Source organism: Labrus bergylta, chromosome 12, assembly GCF_963930695.1.
Source record: "Labrus bergylta chromosome 12, fLabBer1.1, whole genome shotgun sequence".
In the NCBI taxonomy this organism is placed as follows: Eukaryota; Metazoa; Chordata; class Actinopteri; order Labriformes; family Labridae; genus Labrus; species Labrus bergylta.
Genome location: NC_089206.1, coordinates 7,896,715 through 7,916,748, shown reverse-complemented (window position 1 = coordinate 7,916,748; position 20,034 = coordinate 7,896,715). Strand labels below are relative to the sequence as shown.

The following is a 20,034-nucleotide window of genomic DNA, read 5'->3' as shown; positions in this document are numbered from 1 at the left end:
GCTCTGATATTGTGAACTACCGGTAACCTCCCTCTTGGATTCTTTTAAAGTCATCAAAAGAAACAACACCTGCTCCCTGGCCTACCATCAGAGATGTGAGGAGCCCATGTGGAATGAATTAAGGCACAAATAGAGGCTGGAATTGCCCCGTTTTCAGGACATTCCTTCCCATCCCACCTCAGACTGACCTGCAGCACTCAAACAAATGGGAAGATGATTGTCTCTGGTGTGAAACCATTTCGCTCAGCGGTGCTCGTACCAGTCACGTGTCGGGTATATGTGTGTGTGTGTGTGTGTGGCTGCACTTTGAGCCTCAGAGGCAATCTTCGGCAGACAACAGGATCTGATTTCCATTCAAAAATGTTTTTGTTTTGGTATAAGCTCAGCCCCATTAATTAAGTGTATACATTATTTAATATGTGTCAGCTTTTTCTATGTTTATTATTCTGTGTGTGAAGAAAGTTAAGAAAAACCTTTTATCTTATGGCTGTAAAAGTTCCCCCTCTGACAATATCAGACTTAAGCAAACATTGGAAATCAATTTAAAACACAGATAAGTCTGAGTAGCTTTTTGTTCCCATGGGAGCTGTACCTCTAAAAGGCTTGTTATACAAACAGACGGATATGGAAATCATGTATAGTACTTCTTATCGAGATACTAGAGCAGACTTTCTGTCTTTGCTTCAAGGTGAAAGTAGATTTCCTGATATACTCCTGTATTCATGACAAGAATAGAAAATAACAAACTGACTGTACAATAAAACACAGCATGCCTGCATTTATAAATAATGAAATATCTGTATGATCTAATACGTGAGGAGACTCCTTGATGGCTTCTCCAGAGCCCACACGTCCCCTGACAGCTGGCTATATTCAGTATGCATTAAATGACCAGGTACAGCAGGTGTTTTTGAATAAAGCATGTTCTGTCCACCAATAGGTCCAGATTTCGAGCTAGCTTATCTCTCACAATGTGACTGTCCAGATTTATTTGGAAACACACCCCCAGGGGAAATCATACTCATGCAGATGTGCCTTTTCAACAGCAGAGGGTCACAGTGGGATCGTTTGAGCTCTTTTGTGTTTGGTTTAAGGGCAACTTGTGTATTCAGTGACATTTAGCTTCACACAGCTTGATTCCTGAAGTGTACATCCCTCCTGTCAGTCAAGATGGGTAAAACCATGGAAAAGGATCGCTGCAGAACTCTGCAGAAAGAAAATATTTACAAGGATTTCTTGTCCAGTGGGAGAAACTTCACCAGAAAAAAAAAAAAAAACATGTAATAGAGAGCCTTCTTTCTCAAACTGGATTACTGGAGTTGCCCAGCATGACAGATGTCACTAAACCAAGCTTTTACTAAACACTAGTCTCTAGGATAGGAAAAGAAGACCTGAAAGTGCCAAAAACTGCAGTTCCTCAAGTGGCCACATGGAGCCGGCTCCAAAAGTGAGTAAATCCCCAGCAGGCCCTATATTTAAAAAAGCCCAACTTTAAAGCAGAATTCAACATGTTAACACTCTGGGGACAAAGTTGGTTGTGTTTCCATAACTTAATCTATTCATGAGTTTCTGGACCGTTAACTAAAATGTCCCACTTTTGCATTCATACTTTTCCCCATTATAGAGAGATAATAACATCTTAGAACATTGTGACACTAAATCTTTTTTTTTTTCATGCAGGAAGCGTTCAGTTTATATGCTTCGTCTCTTAGTGGATTAAATGTTAATGACCTTCTTCCGTTTGGTCATTGACATCCGAACAAGAAAAAACTCCAACATCACAATTTAAAAGCTTCAAATTACATTTGAGGGGTTTTCCACACTGAGTAACAGCTGTGTGTCTCCTCAGTATACGTCAGTGAAATGAACCTTTCTGCCATGTTTGTGATGTTGTTTCTTTTTCATGCAAACATCTTACAGATATGACTGCTGTGTGGTGAATCGTGACAGGCTGCACAAGAACACTTAGCTCAAGCTTTGTCTGTGAGTGACCTTTGGTGTAATTTCTATATCAGCATTTAACAACAGGTATAAGTATCTGTCCTCACTGCACGATAGCTTGTTCAGTGTTTGTCATACATTGATATGTGTGACGTGTCAGCCTGTGTATGCTTATCGGGGTATTTGTTGAATACTTTTATTTCATGCTGCTAAGGTGAGCAAGAGGGAAGTTACTTATGACCCTCAAGTTCTCTAGTCTTATAAATAAACAGGATCTCATTCTGTGGTCTTTACGATGGTTAACTACCTGATTGACATTAAATAGTTACCAATTGTCAACAAGCTCAAATGTATTCAAGCTAACAAAACTTGTGAGTTTTGATAGAGGAATAGTTTATTAGACTTCATGTTTTGCTTTAAGTTTTTTCTTAGATTGAAAGCCTTCTCTTAAAGAACAGCTTGTTAGCTTGGCTTAAGGAAACATCTGATCTGGCATCTCTAAAGAATGCTGTTTGTAAAAGTGAAAAAAAAAAGAAAAAAAAACACATGTCATTTGATGGTTGGTTAGATTTCTGTCACATGAGAGCCCAAGATAATTGTATTTTACAGAGTTGGTTTTGTGAGCTTTACAAATATTATGCGCTGGCAATACAACAGTTACATTTCATTCTATGTTAAATCAAACAGTCGATGAGATATACAAATCCTCAAATGTTTACTCAGGGATATTCAAGAAAGAAATGGTTGACTGATAAGTACCTGAAGCTATGCAGATGAAACTGCAGTTGTTAGAGATAGTCAGAAGCCAAACTTTAAAAAATCCGACAGAACGAGTTTGCCTCTTAAAAAAGCTTCAAGGATCAGATAAGTTCAAAGGATGTGTCCTGTTAGAGCAGCCTGACACTCATCTCAACCTTCACCAGCCTGCTGTCATCCGAGCTTTATGTATTTTTTTTTAAGACATCTAGTGCTGGTGCTGGATGGTGTCTGACATATCAGGATTTGGATTAATAAGACGGTTAGAACCAGGGGCGAGCTTGTCACTTTGGTGCTATATTTGGTCAGACAGCAGGAGACTCACAGAGACGGTGCCGTCTGATTGGACTTGACAGTTCGCTCTCCCGCCATGTCCGCTCTGCCTGACACACACAGATGAGCGTGCACAAGCAAACTGACACCCGACCCGGGCTTCAAAGTGCAGCGGTGAGCGCATGTGCAGAGGAGACGCGCACACACACACACAGAGGAGGATGCAGAGTGACATCTCATGGGAAATCAGTGCACACAGACAGAGGAGTGTTTACAGCGACACCTCTTATGTGTTTATAGGCAGAAGCTGGACAAATAATCCCAGAATATAGAAAGCATCATAAAAACAGAATGATGAACCGCTTCATAAGATTTGGAATGAAGCACAAGGTCATCAACAATCCATTTTAGAACGCTATTCCTATTCCAGTCCTATTCAGCAAAACAATATCGGGTATATATGCACTATTTTTCACTTTCAATGCCGCATGAAGAACAGATTTTTCAGATTCAGACGTATCCAGTAGCTCCCCCTTCAGGACAAATTAACTATTTATTTTGTTTCGATTATCATAGGACTCTGAAGACTGCACCATTAGAAGTCAAAGGAAAAACCAAAACCAACACAAACATCACAAACAGCTCTTTCATAACGCCAAAACGTCTATAATTTCATTGTGTATTTGACCTTCTTTAAGAGCAGGAGAGCTGTTGTGTATCATAGTATTCATATGTTAATTATTTTGCACCAAAAACATCAGGACAAATGACTTGAAAGTGTTTTTTATCCTACTTGGTAATAAAACCAGATTCTTGAGAGTTACCAAATAAACTTGAGACGAGAAAAAAAATATATATATCTGATCTCTCTCCCTCAGTGAAACATCCCAAAACTACAACTATCCAAACATTTAACATTTCCAAAGTTTAACTACTGGACACAATACATCTCTGTGTGCGTGTTTTGGAGGTTTTAAGTTTTTCAAGTTTTATGTTTTCACATCACACGTCTGTAGTTTGCCTGTAAGTCCAGCCTTATCGGACTTCAGATGAAATTCAGCTTGTGTGCTGATTCCTACATATTTAAAAGATGCTATTTGCTGATATGTTGATTAATTAAGTATATGTCAATACTGTCCATTTACAACTCTGTTTTTGCACATTTACGTTTAATCTTTCATATTTAAGACTAGTAATGCTAAATTAAATCCTGGTTGTATATATTCCCATTCTTAGTTTTCATATTTTTAGTGCTTATCTACTTTGTATTTAATATTATATTATGTTTAAATGTGCTAATATTGTGTTTTTTGCACATATTGTGTGTTTGGACAACCTGCTGCTGTAACGCCACAATTTCCCAGTTTGGGATCAATAAAGTAATTCTGTTCTATTCTATTCTATTAATATGCACCATTTTAATTCCATAAATAAATAAATTAGAAAAAAAAAGTTTCATATTGGCTTATGATTGGTTACCAAACTGCTCGTCATTTCACAAAATCCTCTCTTTAGTGAATATGTTGAATTGAGATTCAAGGGGGAACACGGACAAACTTTCTACTTTCAATAAATGATTGTGAAATTAGCCATCTGACATTAAAACGCTGCGCTAACATTAATCTGCACGGCTGCATCCAAGAGAAGACACGACACTCTTAAACAAGCTCGATGCAGAGAGAAATGAAGGTTTACATCGAACAGATACTTTGAAAGAAATACATTTAGTTAGATGGTTTTATAGAATAAATTCTGGAAGGCTACCACAATTAACACTTGAAAGTGTATGGAAAGTGCAGAGCTGGAGCACCGGTGGGCCTAGTGGTTATTTGGCACACCCCATGTACAGAGGCTGTGGTCCTTGAGGGGGGCAGCCCTGGTTCAGGTCTGACCTGTGGCTGCTTTCCCTCCTGCTGTTCTCTGTTCTCTCTCTCCTTGACTCCTGACAGTATCCACTGCCCCCTCTTAATAAAGGTAGAAAAGCCCAGAAAGAAAAAAGAAAGTGCAGAGCTTTCCTGCATGACGGTGATATGAAGCATGGCTGAAAGAGCAGGATTAAAGGATGGCCAGGATGTAATACAATGGACAGCCTGACACAGTAATCCATCATGCTCCAAGGACAGAGGCGTCTGGATATATGTACGTATACAGGCTCTTACACAACATCCCATGTAGCCATTATCACTAGCCCTTCTCTCCCACTTCCTCGCATCAGGGGGGCTTAGCATGACAGGATTACAACCAATTACAGGCCTCCCCTCAGAGAGTGCAGACACAGGGCTCGAGGATCATCTTGTTTACTGTATATGACCAACAATGACCAAACGGAAGACGGTCATTAACATTTAATCCTCTAAGAGACGAAGCATATAAACTGAACACTTCCTGCATGAAAAAAAAAAAAGATTTAGTGTCACAATGTTCTAAGATGTTATTATCTCTCTATAATGGGGAAAAGTATGAACGCAAAAGTGGGACATTTTAGTTAACGGTCCAGAAATTATCAGCAAGAGAAACTGGCCATAAAACAGAATTAACAAGGATTTGTCGTGAGCAGGTAAGAAAACGAAATGTCGACCTTGACACAGAAATAGACGTTAAGGGCATTTGTGCAGTGCAAATTTGCTTTTAATCATCTCACAAATATTGCTAAAGCTCCATCACTTCATCCTCTGAGCGACACAGAGAGATAAATGCGCGCTTTATATCCAGCAGTCTAGACTGTTCTAATGTTCTTCTGTCTCTGCTCTGAACAAAAAAGTTATAAATCAGCTGCAATGATCCAGAACTCTGCAGCTCAGCAGCACTTGAAGCAGAGAACACATTACGATGATTTTAAAGGCCCCCCCTAGGTCTCAGATGTAATCCATAAGTCTTTTAGTTGTTCTGAAGTTAAAGACAAAAACTTTTGGCAGAGCAGGGCTGAACAATTGGAACAGATTGCCTGACCATCTGAGAACATTTGAAAGTGTTGGTTGATATCCAGCAGCAAGCTCCAGTGTTAAAAAATGAAGCCAAATGTGGAATTTCAAACTACTGCAGTTCCTCGAGTGTCCACTTGAGGCTGGCTCCAAAAGCCAAAGATTCCACATAAGGTCCTGTTAAAAAGCCCATTTCTACAGAAGAAGTAAACATGTTTACAGCCTGGTGGTTTCAGTGTAGATAGCTCTCTATTGGTAAAAACCTGTTTGAGGGTTATTTTTTTTAATTTCAATAAGCCTAGGAGTTATTCATTCTTTTGCATTATTACAGCGTGGCTGAGTTGACAGATAGGCAGGTGCGTTGTCGTTTTTTGCAAGGAGGCTAAAGATCCGCCGCTCTACCTTTTTTGCCTGTGTGAAGAAGAGTCAGCGTTTCCAATATGGCGACTGTCATCATTCTGCCTCAAACACCTCTTCAGCGTTTTGAAGCATCACTGAGGTCAGGTCCATGTTTTATACAGTCTTTGAATGACAAACTTTAAACTTCAGAGTGACTTTTGACTGGAATGTTAAAATTAGGCATTGTGGGTTTTGTTTTACTTATTTGACTATATTCACATTTTAAAAGGTTCTGTACTTTTACAAATTTAACAGTTTACTATTCATTATCTATTCTCTGTTTTCTGTATTTCTTCTCGATTTATTATTCAAAACTATTGTGTTGGTTCTATTGTAATGGTTGAAACATACACATTTGTTATCGACAAATCATGTTAAATTGCACTACAGTGAATTCAAAGTTTTATACAAAAAAAAAGCTGGATTGATTGATTGATTCAGATCATTCTTAAGTAAAGTGAAACAGGTTTTTATTTATAATTTTTCACGAGTTCTTAAGGAATCCATGCAAGAAAATGAGTAGATTGAATCGTTGTGTTTAATTAGGGCAGTCATGAGGATGTCCACAACATGTCAAGTTTCCTTGGGTCCCTTTAAAGCCGCTTTATAATTCAATCTATATATATATTTTTTTTAAAATCAAAACTATTTTCAAGCAGGTGAAAAAGAAACTCACCAGCATTTTCTCGGCCTTCCAATTCGGAAAGGTGAGCACGGCATTTTGCTGGATGCTGCTTTAAAACTTCTGCTGTGGGGATTTTAAGGTCACTGCTCTAACTTCCAGTCACATCCGGTCCAACATACAGTACAGCTCCTGAAGGAAGATTCTGTCCCCATGGGCTTCGAAAAGTGAAGAATCCTTTCTTTAAGCAGCTGAAATCTGTGATGACACTCTCACTGATGATTCATCCTCATATCGCAGGTTTTGTTTTTGGAAATAGTTCTGTCGTGCTGGACGTTTTGTTATTTCATTGAAGTTCCATTAACACATTGGTAAGGGTCGTCCAAATTCATTAAGAAGTGTTTGTTGACTTCCTCCTTTGCTTGGAAAAAGAGCTTAACTCTGACAAGTAACAAAACCAAGTGTAACTCTAAGTTTGTTTTGACATCCCACTCTCCTGTTCTCTTCTTTCTCTTCCTGTCACATCACCTTCACTCCCACACGTCTTCTTCTCCTCTGCTGGTTTGTATCCTCTTTTAGATCATCCTCTTCATCGTCATTCCGCTCCCGAGTCTCTCCTATCTTCCTGAGCTCCTGTTATTCTGCTATAGTCTGACGCTCTGGTATCCCGCTGGATGGACTGCAGTCTCTGCAAACAAGCCCACTTACTGCTGAGTAATGCAGGCCCTGGCTGTAAAGAGAGCTGCTCCTGTGTCTGTATTCCAGGGGGAAGGAGTGATGATACTGCAGCGAGGCTCTGTTTGTTCTGCTGCAGTCAGAGGGAATAGAGGGCCAGACACTCATGCCACCTCACCTAAAGCATGCAGAAATGTAGCCGTCTATCTGCAGTGGCATGAGGTGTGCATGCTCACTCCCTGCCTTCACGCACGTGCCGATCACAGCAGCAGCCCCAACCCTGCCAGCACTGCAGAGAAACCGCACTGGACTGGGAATCTGCTGTCCCCTCGCTTCCCGCCTGCTCTACCTCTCCTTGCCTCATTTATCATACTTCTACTGCACACGGTAGACTTGTTGACACATTTAAAACTCACAAGGTTGGTAAGAGTTGGTGACACTGAAAACATCTCCAAGGGCTACAAGTTTGAAGGTCTGTAAACTTCCGTTTAAATTAGCAAAGTGAAATATGGAGTTATAAGTATTTATTATGAGCATGCAGCTTGCCATGTAACACACTAGTGTTTCTACAGTATCCCAGAGAGGACAGATCACATCCTGACAAGTAAGAGCGTTTTATTTTCTTTACATTTTTTTCCCCCTGATTGTTGATTCTCCTCCATGAATGAGAGGGGAGGGGAGGAGATCTGCCATTCATGGCTGCAATCTGCAACCTCACCTCTAGATGCCACTAAATCCAACATACTCCTCTACTAACATGAAATACTGAAAATCATATTTCATGTTTTTATTGTGTTGACATGCTGTCATTTTTATTACTACATTTCTTAAATTAAAAGGAAAACAGAAGAGAAACTCACCAGACGCTCCTGGCTTTGGAGAATGTCTTGTCCACCCTGAAAAAACAGAGATGTAGATGTTATAAACAATACAATCTTACAAGCCTAAACTCCTGTCATGTCATGTTTCTGTTCTCTGTTTGGTGTTCATGTCTGCCAAAGACATCATTATCAGAACAACAGAAATGACTCAAAGTAAAAAAAAAATCCAAATAAAAGAAAAAGCTCCACAGCAAGTCATCATTTCAGTCTATAGAAACAAGAAAAACAGTAAAGAAAAAAAAATATATTTTTGGAAATAATACCCCCACCTGCATGCATTTAACTCAACTCAAAATAACTCAATGCAACACTCACAAATATTCCTTTGCTCTTGTCCGCATGTATCTGAGTTTTTCTGTCTAATTTAAGTTTGAAAAGTGCAGAGAGATAATGAACCATCCTTCCCACTTACAGACAGTCCACTGAACTGAGAGAGGTCTGCTCAGCAGTGGGCCGGGTTACCCTGAAATAACTCCTGCCATCTGTTGAAGAAGCGTTTTCCAAGATGAAAGGATGATTACTCGCCCTGTGTTTGCTCAGACAAAATGAATCTTGTTGGGCTTTGAATACACACCATGAGACTGTTTGTCCCTGTCAATCAATTATAACGGCCCTGTGTCCTCGAGTCACTCTGAAGAGCAGATTTTGAGCAGTAATCTTTGGAAACATTAGTCAGAAGATGCAGTGTGCAGGGTACAGTTTCTGCCTGTAGATGGCACTGTGTTTGCAGGAGAAATTAATGCAAAAAAAGTGGACTTTCTCAAAAAGCCTTTTATGTATGTCCATGAAACAAACCAACACATGTGAAAAGACAAAATACTTTTCTCTTCTCCTAATCATGTTTATGGTATCACAATCACACCCAAACTTCTCTTGGGATGCGGCACTTGACTTCACTGACAACAACAAAGTGGATATTTGACACTGAGAACTGTTGCTCTGTGGCCCTGTCAATGACTCACGACGGCAGGCCTGTCTCCGGTGATGTCTGCTGCTGGTGACACAGCGAAAAGGGAATGTTTAGTATGTGTCTCAGGGTTCCTGCAGCTGCCTCGTGTGCAGGAAACTGACCCCCTCAGAAATTCTCGGAATGATGAACCACCAATCAGAGCAAAGGCAACATGAACTACAAATATCCTGAAGCTGTAAGGTGATTTTATGTTGTTTTTCCCCCTTGCTGTTGGAACCATTTCCTATGACTGTATGTATGTCTTGTTTCATTTATCAGGCCGAAGCTGCAGACGCTCTGACAGCCTGCAGACACCCTGTGTTTCCCAGCAGAGCCGCCAAAGTTCCGACCTCTTACTCATCTCCTCCTGAACATGATAAGTTTGCATGACACAGCAACACCCGAAGGATCAAACTAACAATTCTGGAAAGAGAAGTGAGCCTTGCTCTATCAGGAATATGGATCAAAACAAGACAGAGAGCCTTGAGGTAGTTGATCTGTAAAGCTGTAATAAGGTACAGTGAGATAATTGTTAATGACAATATTAACAAGATGAAGTGTAAAGGATGTGAAATTGTTTGTTTGATTATCAACATGCTATAATTTACAAATTGTGCTTTAACCACAAACTCAAGCATAATCAGTGGTTGTTTAGGACATATAAAGCCATTAACCAAAGTATTGGACCAGTGCAATACTTGAATTATGTCATTCAATGTCATTCAAAACTTTACATGTCAAATATGTGGTAGTTCAGAGGAAAAGTCATAAGTATACATCATCTGAGAACCATGACTGTCTTGACTATTTTGGTCTTATCACAAATGTTGAGATATTTTACAGGATATGCAAACTCTGTCAAATTTGACCTGCTGGTAAGCCAAAATGCTGATAGCCAAAGTTGTAAGAACAAATCCTCTCGGCACAACGCATATCTAAATCAAATCTTGAAACCCATCAGCTATGATATAGCACCTAGGACTAATTGCCATTTTTCTGGAGGGCTTCCGAGGTAGTAGGAAGTGGTTAATCAGAAATGGAATAAATTATATCTATAGGTCTCTGTTCATGCGCCGCTTGTAGTTTTAAGGCCAACCAGCAACTTGAGAGAGCAATATGTAACTCTGACAGCGTTTAGACTGGTACTGTGCGGTCCAAATTCAGAAAATTGGAGAGAACTTCCACCCCCGCCTCCCTAGAGTCGATGTGCCAGCAGGTTGCCATGTCGCTGACACTGAAGCTTCAGTGTTCAGCCAGCTCTGCATCGGTCTTGAAACCTTTCTGCTCTCTATCCTTTCTCCATTTTCAAAAGCATCTCCAATATTTAGTCTTGCTTTTCCACATTTCTGCTCATGGAGCTTATAACAAAAAAGCAGAGGTCAGGTAGGATCAGTTATATCTGAACCAGTTCGCTTGCCTGCTTCCATCGCTGTCACCCCTGGTGGTTAAGTTTGCCTGGCAAACAGAGGGGTGGCCAAAACAGCCTACCTTCTCTGGTCAAAACCAAATACAGACCATTCCATTTGAAACTGAGAAGGTGTATTTACTGGCTGCTGTGTTGTTGTTAGAGAAGCCAGAACTTCAACATAGCATGTTTCCTTAATGTCTGGTGATTGTTACCTGCACTTACATGCAGATACACAGATAAAAAAAAATGGTATATCATCATCCCCAAAAGCAGATGGCTTCTTCTCTCGCATGATAGCCGATGTGGTTAAGCTCTGTTTACTACTTTGACACAAGTTGTTTTTCCTGTACACAGAAAAAGCCTGTTAAATGTGATTGGACCAAAAGGACAATACAACTCTGAGCACAAAAGGTAAACAGGATTCTTCCTCCACCAATTATCTTTGCCTCTCCTACAGATTCCGCCTTCACAAGTAAATATCCGTAAATATAAATTATTTTTCATCAAATATCATATGTACATATCACATTGAAATATTATATTCTAGAAATGCTTTCTCATCAAGTTGTTCCTGTTTTGTTATCTTCCTGGTTTACTCTAACATTGTTGTTTATTTTATGTTTTTTGATTTTGTGTAGTAAAGCACAATGTTACATGCTACATAATTATTATTATTATTGTAATTATAATGTATTACCAACACAGTCATTCCATGAGTCACCATACTAGAACGGGTAGGAATAATAAATACAATCACATGAATGAGGTTCCAGAAGGACTTCCCACTTTCATTGACAGAAAATAAAGTTTAAGTTTCATTCTTAATAAGGTAAAGTAAAAGTAAAACCTTTGCACTTCTTCTTTTGCCATGAGAGAGTCTCAAAAGATAAATGAAAGCTTTAAGCTTCCTCCTTCCCAGAAAAGTGTGTTAGTTAGAGGAAACAGGCCCTGGTGGGGGGGGGGGGGGGGGGGGGGGGGGGGGGGTCTGTCTGTTCACTGTTCTGTGGAGTCACAAATCAACACACTTGTGTTGTTACAGTAGGTTGTCGCCTGATTCCCTTTGGCGTAGACGATCACTCATCATTTTCAACTACAGGCCTCCATGTGACACAAAAAGTCCCTGAGAAGAATTTCAGCGGTGCCTTTCTATCTCAAATCTACGACCAGGGTTGATTTCAGCCAGCGTGACAGACAAGTGTGCGCAGATAAATCAGAGCGCCATCTTAAGAGGAATGCATACTGGTCTTTGGGACAGAGCCAAAATACTTACGGCCTGTCCGCCCTATTCTTGCAAAGCTTAGTGTCAGGAGGAAAAAGCTGATTTCATATGTGCTGCATCACCAAGAATAACATTTTCTAAACCTCATACTGCGCTGCTCACCCGTTCTCAGGTTTCATGAAATTCCCACAAAATGAAATCAACCAGGGTGTGTCGAGATCATTGGATAAAAGCTGCAAAACTGAAACAGCAGAAACCAATACAGGAAATTTGCAATAAAACATATCCATAACTACAAGGCAGAACACAACACCAATTGTTGTCGATTAACATACTGGGAAAGAGAAGGGATTAATTAGTCAAAGATTTGCTGAGGTTACGGAAGGAATTCTTTTTTTTCTGTTTCATTTGCTAAGCTGCTAAAACATCTTCATACCATTTTGTCTACTTGTCTGACACCTTACTAAGCTACTGATCCTTCTAGCGAGATGTCAGACATTACAATCTACCTTATACAGAGACTAAGGTTCTTTTAAGACAGGGCAAAGGAAGTATAAATACACTGTAGAAACTACAAAGGAAGTTGCTTTCAGTCACTTTGTATGAACCTTTGTGAAGCACTTCCTGTCTGACACCTGAGATTTGGCACGGATGTCAATCAATTCATTTCTATCACTCACTTGAGTCAGTTAAAAGAATCTCTTACACCAAAATCATTCAATTAGCAGTTTTAACATTAAGGAAGTAACATAACTCGTCTCTTTTAAAGACATCAGAAAGCAAAGCGTACCTTGATGGTGCAAGAAAGAAGCAGCAGGAAAGCTGAAAAGAGATATGCCAAAAAAAACTCCCAGCTTATCATACAACAACGAATACTCTGTCCGTTTCTGAGTGAACAATGCTGGAGGGGACAAAAGTAAGCTCCAGTAAATTTGCCTGTGCTAATGTATTTGTGGGATATGAGTCGTATTTGCACATTCAAATTTCAGTGACAACAAACAAGTGTGTAGCCTAGCTTCTTGAATGTTTCAAAGGAAAACAGATGAACCAGTGCATTTAGGAACACAGCATGACACAGAGAGGAATTACCGCTCAGGAGGTGGTGGCTACATACTAATAAATTGTTTTTTCAAGCTTTTTTTATAAGTTAGGAATCAACCACAAGCCGGTCTCCATGGAAACAAACATCGTCGAGGGATAAGGAGGCTCAAGGCGGGTCCTAGAAACCTGTCACAGTGCCAGCAGCAACGACAGTTCAACTTAATCTGACTTTAAGTGCAGCTCCTAATTTTCTAATTTCCTGCATGCTCAACTGTTAAAAGTGTTCCTCTGTGATCGAGTCAGCAACACTGCTTAAGGCAACTAGGTCACCAGAAATCCAGCTTAGAGCAAACAAGTTGCTCAGCCACCAATCTTCTGCAGCAACATGCTCCAGGAGTGCTAATATTACAGGGGGAATAAGAAGCACTCAATTAAAGATATTCCAGATTGTACCTTGTAAATTCTGGCACTACCTGAACAATCAAGTTTAATGTGTTCTTTCAGTATTGAACTTTTCTTATGCTTGTTTTCATTAAAGTTAAATTACAGTGAAATAATGTACAGATGCTGTAAATATAACCCTTACTTAAAAATGAATTTGGATTAAGAAGGTTGATAGCAGAGTCTGAAGTAACTGCTGTGAGAATGAACATTAAAACACAAGTTTTATATCAGAGACAGTTTTACATTTTAACTGATGTTTTCAAACTAATGCTAAGAACATGATCCCAGTTTTCACAGGAATCTTTCCTCTTCCCTGCAGCTATATTTCATTCTGGTGGAGTCACAGTCAGAGTTACACCCACCCAGCAGGAGCACATGCTGACTTGTTTCCTTTGCAGGCAGACAGTATAGGGATGAATATTCTGCAACTAAAACCTTGTAAAAAGGTCACTTCGCCTATTGGATCTGCCAAGTTAAGAATAGACCTTTAAATGAAACGATGCACATGCTCAGCCACAGCTTTAAGTTGTTTTTTTTAGCAGTATAGCTCTACAAACGTTTAAAGTGGGTTATAGCTAGCAGCTGTTTGGGGATGTAAGGAGGCACACTAGCCTCCAAGCTAAATGCTAATGTAAGCATGCTAACATGTTCAAAATTAGAATTTGAGGTAATTTTTGTGGATATAATGTTAACCATGCACTTTATCTTCTTAGTTACGCCTGTTTGTACGCTAACATTTACTAATTAACACTTAGAGTACGATTGATGCTGCATTTGAATGACATAATACAACTTTTTGGACAAACTGCATTATTGATCTGATAATGGTGCTATATGGAGAGCTGAAGGGGGCTACAAAAGTAATAATATTCAAAGAATGTGTTGAAAGAATTGCAAGAAAAGCCATCCTCTAAATGCCAAGATTTTGTACTAAAAAGAAAAAATATTGAAACGACTGTAAACTAAAGGACAGGGTATTCCCAAAGTCATATGGATGTATCCTTGATGGAGCACAAATATTTGTGTACAATTTCATGACAATGAGTCATATCATTGTTGAGATATTTCAATCACAGTCTGAGGATTGAGCCATCCAGCAGGCACACATTTGTTAAGCAAAATCAAAGCATTTAATGGCTGGATGAATACAGTTTATGAGCCAATTCAGTTCATTCTGAATGAGGTCTTTTCTACAATAACACCTACACACAGTCAACACGGATTCTAGTGTCTGACTCTGCAGCTAGCCTTTCACAGTGCTACAGGATAGGAAATGGATACTGTATACTAATAGAATAGAAACATAGAGACACACCAGGCCCTGAGCAATGCTGGACAATCTTTATATGTAACGCTCAGGGTAGAAATTAGAAACACAGTCAAACAATACCAAACATGACAAGATCTAGTCTGTATACAGTATCCTTACCCAGTGTGCACTGAATGAGGCCATTGACTGAGACATAAATGTAAAGTGGTTGAATGTCCTCATTTAGTTACAGTACAGTAGGAATCAGTGTGAATAAAAACACAAACACACACTGGTACCATACTGGTATGCTGACTGATAGTAAGAACTGTTCACTTCCACACAACAATTAAAACACATGAGGGGTTCAAAAACATGATAAGTGTTATTTCTAATTGTGAATATGGGTCACTAAATCATTTAATTTGTTTTCTTTTGTTTAGATGTTGACATCCTGTACATTTAGTTTGACACTATAATGCCATGTTTACATGTAAAGATGTAAATATTGGGCCATGACATCAAACTAGCCATGTAGACATCACCGTGAATGAGTCATCATTTCTAAATATGTTTAAGTTCTTTATCGTTATATAATACGTGGACCAAGTTTTTTTGTTTGAAAAATTTAACAAATGCAGAACTGCCTTAAAAACCTGCAAACCGCAGGAGGGATTTTTTTCCCACTGTTTGAAAATACAAATGTTTGTGTAGAAGTATATTAGAAAATGACTACACTCATTTTTTACTTTGTCTAAGCAGCATGAGTTTCTTTCCAAGCACCATTCTCTCTTCAAAATAGTCCTTTACATTCTGCAACAGCACAGTCAAGAAGTTCCACCTCATTAGGCCTTTGCACCTACACATTGCATACGCAACTGTATGGTGTCCCAGTGTACGGTTTCACATTGAGTTACGGCATTGCAAAAGCCTGGGAGGCACGACGTGAAATGAAACAGTGGGAGCTTCACATGCACACGCTCAGAAGTTGCAAAAACACACACTTTAGTTCCACCATGCCAGCTCTGATGTCTCCCCGGTTACGCCTCTGTTACTACATACAATGGTGGATCGATAATGGGCAGAACTACTTCTCCTGAGCATGTCCCTCCTTAACAATTTTCTAGCTCCAAAATACCAACACCAAACATGTCAAAACCTGAGATACAAGTCAACAAACCAACAGGCCATGTATCAATTAGCTGAAAAAATGGTTGGCATACCTGATTACCTTTGTGCTTTACTGTAACCTGCTTGTCTGATAAAAATCTGGTGCCTGGTGGACATCAAGATAGACGACTAAAGATGCAAAGAAGAACTGGTGAGATGAAAAATATCAGATGACATTTATTTCCAGTCGAAAAGAATCCTCAAACCTATAAATATACACACTGCAAGGATTTAGTTCCCTGCTCAGCAGATGTACTCTGTCTCTGCAGGGGTTCATATGATCAATATCCATATTCATATCTATTGTGCCACAGTCAAACAGATGGCGGTCTCATGTTGGTGTAATTTTGCAATCATCATTACTCAATAAAGATTCAGCACAAACAGTATATTTCAAGCAGACCACTCTGGATAAACGTGGGCACTGAAAGACTTACAATGTACAACACTGTCATAAAATCCCTTCTGTTTTTATTCCTAACAGAACAAAATAGGTAAACAAATTGTATCCCCATGAGTATTTTATAATTAACTGCAGCTCACCTAATGCCTTCCCGCCCCCATTCTTGTCCATGAACAGCTTGCTATTGCATTGAATATGAATGTGAATGTGAATGTCAAAGTAAATATGCAAGGTGGACTGACTGAGTAGGCCATGAAGAGCCCTCTGGTTGCCTTACATCTCCTGTTTGTTTTGCCTCTGCCCTTGGAAAGGTACTTGAATGGCCTCCTGTTCTCAAGTAGTCCTGGCTCGCGGTGTAATCATCTTTTGTCATGCAAACATTTGTTCTTGTCAAACAAAAGCTCTCCTCTGTCTTTCCTTCCTGTATTCTGTGGTTCGATATTCAACGCTTTCTGGCTTCAGACACTAGATTATTTTAAAAAAAAACTTAAAAAAAAACCCCAATCAAACAGAAATAGAAGTCTCTCATTTTTAAAAATAAGTAGCACTGCAGGTGTAAAAATAAACATCAAAGTGGAACCTCAAATTCAGGAAAATGAGACAGCAGCTGCTTGTTTGTTGGAGCAACAATCCAGCTAACTTGAACATATTCACACAATGTTATTATGAATCAAGTGCTCTGTTTAACAATGGAAAACACCTCACAACTAATCCCCAAAGAATCTGTAGGCTTGTTTACTTGTAGCATTACTTTTTTTTTTTTTTAAATCAGCTGACCAGAGAGTTTCAACTATCCAGACCTGCTCTTATTTCAAAACAAAGTTTCACTTGGTTGTTTTTGAACCGGATGATATGGATTCTTCCAAAGCATTATAATCTATGTAGCATTGCATCATACCGCCAGACAGATTAGTTAAAACACAGGTCATTCCTCTGTTTTTTAATGATTTAATGATTTAAGACTAGACAGACGCAGTGACCTAGCAGACTACAGACAAACAGAAAAACTGTTCATATCGAGTGACAACAGGCACACAAGAACAGAAAATAAAACAAACACACACAGACGTGTCAATAAAAGGATATGAAAGCTAAGTGTTGCAATATAATGGACACACTTCTGCGTTAAACGTCAAGGAAAGTAGTCTGATTTTGAAACAAAAACCTAACTCAAACCGACTCAAATGAAGTGGCAGCTCCATTGATATCTGATGTCCAAAATTACAGAGCATGCTGTGTTAAAGAGATTAGAGGGGCTGCATTCTCTTCATTAAATGCCAATGGGAATACAGGGCGCAGAGTGTATTACAGATCACCTGCTGATGTTAGCAATGAGACTGACCTATTAAAATGCCAAGTGTAATAACATCCAAGGCAACTGCTAAACAGGAAACAGAAAGGAAAGCACATGCTGATATGAGGCTTTCACTTATCCTGTACATTAATTTAATAAACAACAGCTGATAAGTCGAATCAAAGTGTCCTATTTGTTAATATTAAATCAGTTCATACTGTGGAAAATCAATGCATTCTTGTTTTTCCCATTTTCCTAAATATCAGCTGGGACTAAGAAAAGGGATAGGAAGTAACTTGAAAAAAGAAATAACCCCTTATCTTTTTATGAATTACTCAATTTATACTGGAAAATGTATTCTTAAAACATGTTAAAAAGTGTGCTGCTTTCGCAACAAATATCACATATTTACATTCAGTATTCAACTGACCTGCTGTGAATTGACCAAAAGACTCCCAATGGTTCACAAGCAAATAGATTGAATGATGAGAAGAGCAATAATTGTGGGACTTAGTGGGCTAAGTTATTTGACCGGGTAGTCAGGTTTATCCTGCGTTTACAAAACATTACGATATACCAGTAAAATCCTTTAGTTTACTTATTTTGGTTGTACAATCTATTACAGGCAACAATCGGGAAGTGTTTAAAAAAAAGTTCAGGGAAGATGCTAGTCGGAAGTATTTTCAAAAACAATCACTTAGGCTCACTAAATTAAGAATTTACCAAAAACTTTCTGGAAACACCTATGGAGGATTAGCATAAGTCTCTGCTTTGTTTTGCACATCCTGGTAAATATCCTAGTTAGGCAACATTCCACCTTATTGTTATGCACCCAATGCAATGGGATAGAACTGTCCCCCATGTTACTAAAGGGTGCTGGATACCTAATACGTGCAGTTTGTTCCAAGCAAGCAGCTCTTTTGGGTTGCAAAGCTGACAAAGCGTGCAACCCCAGCACTGAAACACACTCATCACCATTCAGGCAGGAAAACTTTCTGGAAGCTGGTCACACTCAGCCAGCTGAAGACAAGTGGGCTAAATTGTGGATCAAGTTTGTCAAATTTTTCCCTGTTTTTACATTATTGGTTCCTAATGATATCATTCTTTTGAGGAAACTTAAAGGGAGCTTATTAGGAAACAACGTGTTACCCAGGTCTCCTGCTTTCTACCCAGACTGCACAGTGTTTTTGTCTCCACCTGGCCAACAGCCCACACTTATTGACAGCGATTAAGACAGTGGTCACTATGCCAAAATCACTACACTGCCAAGATATAAATACTGTCTTTACTACTACTTATCTGGTGGCACATTTCCAGGCTAGCTATAACTCATGTACACACAAAGACAGACTTACATAAAACTTAACCTTGATTAAAGCAGTCAGGCATGCAGTTGCATTGTGGCACCTGTTTACTCTTGACTATTAAAAGCTCTTTGTTGCTCTGTGTCCACAGATCAGTAACCCGTAAAGTCTGAAGTGGGCTACCAATACAACTCAACAGCTCTGTCAGGGTCTAAGTAATACTTTCCCAGATCCTGAGCCTGGGCTACTTTAACTCGGCTGGTTCTTTCACGAGATGTTGTTTTGCTCAAAAAATCTGATACGTCACCATCACTGTTCAGACTGTTACCTTTGACATTAAGCAGCAACAGAAGCATTATAAGGTTCACTTAATGATACAGAGCCTAAAAGAAATGACAACAGGAGATGGAAAACAGAAGCTTCCCTCATGAAAGTGACAACATTCCAGTGCAAATGGCACAAACATGCAGGCACAAATACAGACACCGAATCTGCACTGTCATCAAACAGAGAGACAAACAGATAACACTAACACACAATCGCACACAGGAGAATGTTCTGAAGAGGTTTAGTTATCCAGCAAACAATAAAGATATTAATTCTCACCCTCCATAGGCTCCAAAAGTGAAACTCCTCTTTCTCTGCGGCATGCCGGCTAATGGATAGCAGTGAGTCAGTCAACTCAGAGCTGAATGGAGCCAGCACTTGTGTCACTTACGCTGACTGAGCATGTGTATGTGCATGTGTGTGTGAATGTGTGTGTTTGTATGCTTTGCCTGCTGTCTGAGTTCCACTCCCGCAGCCTCAGCTCAGCTAACGTGCCCTGCCTCTCCCTCGCTCACACGCCTCCTTCACAAATAAGGGGAGGGGGGTGGGGGGGTATGGCAAGAGGATGAGGGAGGAAGAGGGAGGAAAAAAAGGGGGGAGGGGGCTGCTGACCATGCCAGTCTCCCAGGGAACCAGGAGTGGGGAGGCAGCCTTTCTCACAAACAGGCTACATCCTCTTAGTCGTGTGCTTGGATCACAGAGAACCCAATGGCAGGTGTTTTTGTTACATTTCTAACATGATGTAATCCCTAAAACCA

At 39.6% G+C, this 20,034-nt stretch overlaps 1 protein-coding gene across 10 annotated transcripts in view; it reads right to left on the bottom strand.

Moving 5' to 3' along the window:
• The window catches only part of rap1gapa (RAP1 GTPase activating protein a), a 52,422-nt gene extending 32,670 nt beyond the window's left edge, over positions 1-19,752 (bottom strand). For 2 of the 10 annotated variants that reach the window (XM_020636773.3, XM_020636860.3), the window contains exons 1-2: positions 19,556-19,752; positions 8,448-8,483 (exon numbers count right to left, since the gene is read on the bottom strand). In XM_020636773.3, the coding sequence (XP_020492429.1) occupies positions 8,448-8,483; positions 19,556-19,599 (80 nt within the window). In that variant the 5' untranslated portion in view covers positions 19,600-19,752. Of the gene's footprint in view, positions 1-6,966; positions 7,785-8,447; positions 8,484-8,783; positions 8,825-19,555 lie in introns of those variants that run through there. The other 8 variants (XM_020636798.3, XM_020636783.3, XM_020636757.3 and 5 more) reach the window with 7 other exon arrangements.
• Positions 19,753-20,034: the final 282 nt, after the last annotated feature.